Consider the following 7,118-nt stretch of genomic DNA (forward strand, 5'->3'; position numbering starts at 1 on the left):
TCTTTGATGGCTTCTGAAGAGACTGTTTTAAATGTTGTATCATGATTCCACTCTTTCTATTCCACAGAATAAAAATCATTCATACATGATTTTACCCAGTCCTTTCATGGTTTCAGTTTTACAGTCCACACAAGTCTAAAGTCTCACTAAATTCCTAAGTCCGCCCGGGAGCAGGGGCCTGCCCTCTGGGCCGCCTGGGGCCCAGCCTCGGGAATCGCTGAGGAGCGCGCCTTCTCCCGCAGCTGCCCGGGGAGGTCTTCCCAGCTCCCGCCCTCCCGTCTGGTCTGGTCTCCGCGCCCTGCCGCGGCCGGGAGCCGGCTCCCAGGCGGACGCGCGGGACAAGCGGGGCGTCAGGGCGGCCCGGCGGTCGGGGTCCGCCCGGGCCGTGTGCGCCGCCCGTCGGGAGCCACCCAGCGGCCGCCGTGAGCCGGGTCCCTTCCCGGGGAACGTTGGCGACTCCCGCGAAGGTTCGGCCGCCGAGCCCGGGGCAGAGCTCCAGAGGCCGGGGGTGACAGCGGCAACGCTCCCGGTGCCGTGAGACCCGGGAAGAGCCTGCTGTCTCCGGAGATTCGGGCTGCAGGTCCGCGGCCTGGCGGGCGGCGGCGGTCGGTGTCGCTGCCCGGCCGGGTGGACCAGCGCGCCGCGGGGCCCCTTCTGCCCGCGGGCACCGCCGGGCAGCTGAGCGCGAGCAGGAAAGGTCACGGCGCCGGCGTCCGCGGGGTTACACCTTCTCCATGTTTCCCACGCGCCCGGAGGTGCGGACCACACGGACGCACGCAGACATGTCCAGTCTTCCCAGCCTCCCCCATGGACCCCGATAGTCCCGATTCACAAACGTGTGTCCTCTCCCCGGAGAGGGCCGGCCCTGGTGTCCAGAACCGGAGGCACCGCAAGGGACCACGGGCCGCCCGTCCTCCTCCCCGAAGTGCGCCGGAAGCGCTTCCTTGCCTCCTTGGGGGAACGGTCGTCCCGCTGCCTTCACGGTCGTCCCCCAGGCGGCCACGGTTCCCGGTGACGTGCTCAGGACTCCGCAGACGGGTTTCCTGCAGGTCGGGCTGCACCTATTCCAGGGGCGCCAGGAGTCCCTTCTATTCTCCTCGGGCTCAGAAGTGGAAAGGATGGTGTCCGTGTGGAGGCGCTGTGTTTCCCGGGTATGAGACACGGATACATCTGTGTGAGAATCACAAAGCTGACAGATTGGTGGCTGCTGTGGCGAGGTCGACCAGATGGCCCGACAGGTTGTTGGGGGTTTTTGTTAATATTTGTATTGTAATGTAGGTATTCAATGAGAAATCTTGAAATTAATTATAATGAAAATCACCATTATCATTGTTACTCAACAATAACGTAATTATTACCTTTGTTTGCAATTAATTTCAGAAACACTGTTTCAAGTTTATCCACAGAGTATCCAATTGAAGACGACCAGAGAAGGATGTCGAAGTGAAGAACTTTCTTAACACACTGGGAAGTTGGGGACCCTCTCCTTCCAGCCACGAGGTCCTGCCCTGCAGCAACCGACCTGGAAAACCAGACCCCAGCCCCTGCAGCAGTGGGCTCCAGGATTCAGTGCATGGTCAGTGACTGTCACCTTCCTTATTTTTCTTCCTTTCAATTTAGTACCAAATGGGGGAAGCCAAATCTCATCTAAGCTGTCACCTGGGACGGCCCTCTTCCTGCCAGCCTGCCTCTGGCTTCCCCATATTACACGCTCTGAGCAGGACACGCTTTCCTTCTTTCCCACCAGAGCATGTCCCCACTCCTCTGTGTGCCCTGAGTCTCAGCCTAGGCGAGTGGTGGTGGCTGACTCCTTGCTCTGGAGACAAATTCTGAAGAAACAGTGAAGGATCAGGAAAATATCCTGGAGTAGGAAATGGCCACCCACTCCAGTATTCTTGCCTGGAAAATTCCATGAACAGAGGAGCCTGGCTATCTGCAGGCCGTGGGGTCACAAAGAGTCAAACACGACTGAGCATGCACACACAGACACAGGCATGTTTGTTTATGTCTACAGAGCTTAGAGTGAGAACCAAATAAAGCACTGAGAATAATATGTGGGTTTTGTTATTTTTGAAAAAAAATTCAAATTAATCATTTTAAGTTGAAATATATATCATATACCCAAAAATTCTCCTTTGAGCACTATATTTTAGTGATTGCCTATTTATATAGTTGTGTAGCCATCATCACTATCTGATCCAGAAGATTTTATATTTTATCTCCCTACAAAGACACCTAATGTTCCTTAATCAGTCACTTAAATTCCACATTCCTCACTCTTTCATCCTCATGGAATAGCCTATTCAGTGTATTTCAAGCACATGGCTTTGTACAACTGTGGCCATTTAGGTCCGGTTTCTTACACAGTGTCATGTTTTTGAAGCTCATTCATATTTTATCATGTGATCCAATTTTTTGTTTGGCTTCAGAATTTTCCTGTCTTTTACACATGCACACACACACACACACACACACACACACAGACGTGCTACAGTTCTTTAAATGTGGAAAATACACAGAGGTCCAATGTCACCATTAGAACCATTTTATGCACACAGTTCCATGGCATAAAGTACTGCCTTCCTGTAGGCACTCAACCTGCCCACCAACCCAGAGCGGCCAGCAAGCACAGAGGACGGCAGCCCAACTGTGCTGCCCATTGTCAGAACCCCCACAGCACCCACTCAGGCCAAGGCTAAACAATAGGTCCACCTCCCAATGGCCAAAGAAGAGACCAAGGGTGGCCAAGGGTGAGAGAGATGAAAGGAGAGACAAGCGGGAAAGTCCACAGCACCTGGTCTTTCCAGCTGGTCTTGCAACCAAGTACTAGTCAGGCTCAACCTTGCTTTAGCTTCTGAGCTCAGAAATTACCAGGGGCCTTCATGGTGGCATGGCCCTAGCTGATGGCAGCCCCAACCAGGCACCCCAATACCCTGTGCTGTGGGGCCCTGCCATGCCAGCCTCACCAGCCCCTGTCAGAGCCCTGGGGTGCCCAGCATCTGTGGGCAAACCGCTCCTGACACATCCTTCAGCCCTGTGGAGGCCCAGCCACCAGGCTGTGACTTGGAGTTCCCAGGAGATGGTTATCACTCAGGGTATGTGGCCAGTGGCAATAGGGCCTGACCGTCTGGAAGTGAGTGGAGAAAAGCCCAGTGCTCTAATTCAATGCTGTCCTGGCACCAACTGCGTGTCTCTCGCTGACATCTTCACTGCTTCATCCAGATATTGCACATACCACTCGTGTTCCGGCTGGGGTTCTAGGGGCAGCCTTCACGGGGCTGCAGCCTTTCAGTGACCAATCCCAAGTGCCGATGCCTCTGCCTCTGGGCCTCACATAGGTGGTACCGCTGTCAATGCTCAGGGATAAAACAGCAGATCTAAGACGCTGAAGACTCGTCCTAGGTCTGGCAAACAGCTCAGAACTGAGGTCTGGTGGCCTTAATGCTGTGACCTAAGACCACACCATCTGCCAGCAGACATGTCAATCTCCAGATAATCAGGATCAGATTGATTAAGTACAAAGAGGGACAAGTGTGTCATGTTGGGAGGAGGGAGGAGGAAACAGCACCCCTCTGCCTTTGTCTCCCTCCTTCCAGCTGCCCAGGGGCCCAGCCACCTCCTCAATATCCTGTGTTCACATATTGTTCTGTTTTGACTCAGACAACATGGAGGGTCCCTGCCCCTCAAGTAGTAATTTTCTCAATTTTTGGGGGTACAGTCATGAAATGTCTTCCAGTGTACAAATAGAGAAAAGATAAAACTCACCCAGACCACTGGAGTTCCTTATGAGGTGAGGGTGATATAAATCCCTTGAACTTCTGTTCTGGAAACAGGGAGGGAGGAGGAAGAAAAAGCTAATCTTCAGTGAATGTAACCTTCTCATGGACTCTGTTTAATCATTTTATCTGTACAGTTATTCAGTCATCATAACATTTACTCAAGGTCTTTTATCTTTCTGGCCTGATGTTCTCATGGAGCTCACAGGCTGAAGAGGTGCTCAAAGTGAGAGTCAGTTCCTAGGCAGGTTGATAAGAAGTCTGGGGGAAGCTGAGGAGAGAGGGTCTGGAGTTCTCAAGGAGGAGGAAAGGACAAACATCTTTTTTTTTTTTCTCTCTCTACATTCCTTAGTCTTAGTCACTTAAGACATTTGTTTTTGTTTTTGTTTCTTTCTTTCTTTAGGCCCAGAACTGATGATTACACAACTGAGTTTAAACTCTGTGAAAGAAAGTGAAGTTGCTCGGTCATGCCTGACTCTGCAACCCCATGGACTGTAGCCTACCAGGCTCCTTTGTCCATGGGATTTTCCAGGCAAGAGTACTGGAGTGGGTTGCTGTTTCCTTCTCCAGGGGATCTTCCCAACCCAGGGATCCAGCCCAGGTCTCCCACATTGTAGGCAGATGCTTTCCCATCTGAGCCACTTAAACTCTGTACTAGGGATCATATAACAACAATGTATCCTGCTTGAGGACAGTTTCTCCTTCCTAAAAACCTTCTGATTAATCCTGATATCTTAGAATGTATATTATGGGAATGGGTCTGGTAGGATCTTTCTGTTAAATTCTAATCCTGTTATCCTAAAATGCTAATTGTGGGAGTGGGTCTGGTAAAACTTTCACAAACCTGAGACATTCTTTTGATTTATTGTAGTAACTAATTTAAAAAGTATATACCTCCCTTGCTAACACTAGCAAGGGGGGCACTCCCCACCCCCTTCTGCTGTCCATGTCAGAAGCTTTCTCTGACCTTTTCCCACTGTCATGAAACTCTGCTACACAAACGCTCTTGAGTGATCAATCCTGGTCCCTGGTCCTGAAGCTAAATCTTCTTCGGAGATCCTGAATCCGACATCGTTCATAGTAAGCTCAATTGAATCTATAACAATCTCTTAAAAGCCAAATATAATCTTAAAATAAGCTATGCTGCTGCTAAGTCACTTCAGTCGTGTCCAACTCTGTGCGGCCCCATAGACGGCAGCCCACCAGGCTCCCCCATCCCTGGGACATGCCCTCTTGTGATGCGTGTCCCAGGGATATGCGTCACATATGACACTTCCTGCATGTCCCAGGGATATACGTCTTATGACACTTCCTGCAGTGTTCTCCAGGCAAGAACACTGGGGTGGGTTGCCATTTGAAAAATCAAAGTGAAGTCGCTCAGTCATGTCCGACTCTTAGCGACCACATGGACTGCAGCCCACCAGGCTCCTCCATCCATGGGATTTTCCAGGCAAGAGTACTGGAGTGGGATGCCATTGCCTTCTCCAAAATAAGCTATATGCCCTATTAAAATAAAATTCAACTGAGTAAAATTTTAAAATCTTAGTGCCTTTATTTAAAGATTTATGAATCAGGCAGCATCCAATTTAGCAGTTAGAAACTCTGAGGAGTTGCACAAAATAAAAGACTTTTATAGGCATAAGGGATCAGGAACAAGGAAGTTGTACTGGGCAAAGAATCCAAGTGGTTACTGTGAGGTTACTTTCCATTAAAGGCTGGAAAGCTTTCTCAGGCAGATGACTTAACTAGTGATAATCAGAAGATTCCTGGCTGACTGGTTCAAGATTTCATTTCTGGAAGAGCCAAAACTGCATTTAAGTCGTCTATTTTGCTAGCATGGTTCCTAACTAAGCAACTCCTCTGGGGCTGTTGTCTTGTTTTTAACAGTCCCCCGGGGGCAGCAACAAGGCTTACCACTGCTGGTTCTTCCCCAAATGCTGAGAGCGCATGTGCTCTGTGCCAGGCCTGTGCTGGGGGCAGGGACCCAGCCACGACACCTCACAGTCCTTGACATTCAAGAGGAGAGTAAAACAGAAGACCACCACACTTTAAAAAGAAAGGATTCTGCTGCTCCCGCAAAGCTGACGCTGTGGAACCAGACAAGGAATAAACAGAACAGCTTGTAGAAGAATCAGCTCCATGAAGTGAAGGGCGGGAAATGGCACAGCGGGATGGGGGGGCTGGGGCAGAGAGGGGCGGGGAGGAGAAGAGTCCTGGGGCCCGAGGATGAATGGGTGATGAGCCCCAGCGGGTGCAGACAGGGCCGGCCCTGGTGCTGTGAAGGACCGAGGTGGTAAGGGTAGGAGACATGGGGGAGCTGTCACCGCAGATGCACACGGGGACGTGTCTCTGAGGAGGTGACATTTAAGCTGCGCTCCGGGCCACTGTCCCCTTCCCTTGTCACCCAGAGCCAGACACCGAGGATGGCCGCTAACATCACGCGCACCAGCCAGTCCTGAGCCTGCGCACCCAGCTCACTGTTCCCTCCTGAGGAGTCACAGTCAAGGCCCCTGTGCTGAGTTCCCCTCCCTCCCTCTCCGGACAAGGCTGATCCTTTCCCGTGTGGCCCAGTGGCGTGGCCTGTCCCTCCTCTTGGGCACTTTAAGTCATCAACTCTCTTCTCGATGACAGTCGTCTCCTGATCTGTTTGCCTTATTATGCCTCCAATTTCCTATTAATACACTATATTTTAAATTAGCCAAGAATGACAGCGCACTCTAGACACAGAGTGTCTTAACTGAGCACACTCAATTAAGTGTGGACAAATAGAGCATGAACTAGGACACTTCCCGCAATGTCCTCAGTCAGTTTAATGTTTATTGTGTGTTAAGCTTGTGTTCTGTGTTTTCCCGCCTGGTTAGTTTCCTCTGGGTCAGCTGTGCTTTCTTTCACCAACTCTTTCTCCTGACAAAATTACTTGCAAGCACAACTGAAGTTCAGAATATGTTCAAATTGTTCCCTACAGGGCAGGCATCTTAGAGCAGAACTTACTGCAGTGCTGACAAGGCGTCCTGTCTTTCTCCAAGTTGGCTGAGAACGAGCAGAGTAGGACTTGTGTGGTTAGTCCCTCTGTTGTGTCCAGCTCCTTGTGATCCCTCCTTTGAGAGGAGCCTGGCAGGTACAGGCCCTGGAGTCCCAAAGAGCTGGACACGACTGAGCGACTATATATTCTTCCGGATTCTTTCCCGTTACAGGTCGTCACAAGATACTGAGTACAGCTCCCTCACTACACAGCAGCTCCTTATGTCACCTGGTGTACACACAGCAGTGTGTGCGTACTGACCCCAAACTCCTGACTCACCTCTCCCCACACCCCCGTGTCCTCTTAGGTAACCATAAGCA

At 51.0% G+C, this 7,118-nt stretch overlaps 1 protein-coding gene across 1 annotated transcript; it reads left to right on the forward strand.

Moving 5' to 3' along the window:
* Nucleotides 1-427: 427 nt before the first annotated feature.
* Nucleotides 428-4,929, forward strand: LOC101908745 (uncharacterized; the record flags this gene model as incomplete). Its single annotated transcript, XM_059884377.1, has 3 exons — nt 428-1,238; nt 1,381-1,576; nt 4,180-4,929. Coding segments are annotated over 2 exons (878 nt in total), but the record flags the coding sequence as incomplete, so codon positions are not given.
* Nucleotides 4,930-7,118: the final 2,189 nt, after the last annotated feature.

Source organism: Bos taurus, unplaced genomic scaffold, assembly GCF_002263795.3.
Source record: "Bos taurus isolate L1 Dominette 01449 registration number 42190680 breed Hereford unplaced genomic scaffold, ARS-UCD2.0 Leftover_ScbfJmS_1260, whole genome shotgun sequence".
Lineage (NCBI taxonomy): Eukaryota > Metazoa > Chordata > Mammalia > Artiodactyla > Bovidae > Bos > Bos taurus.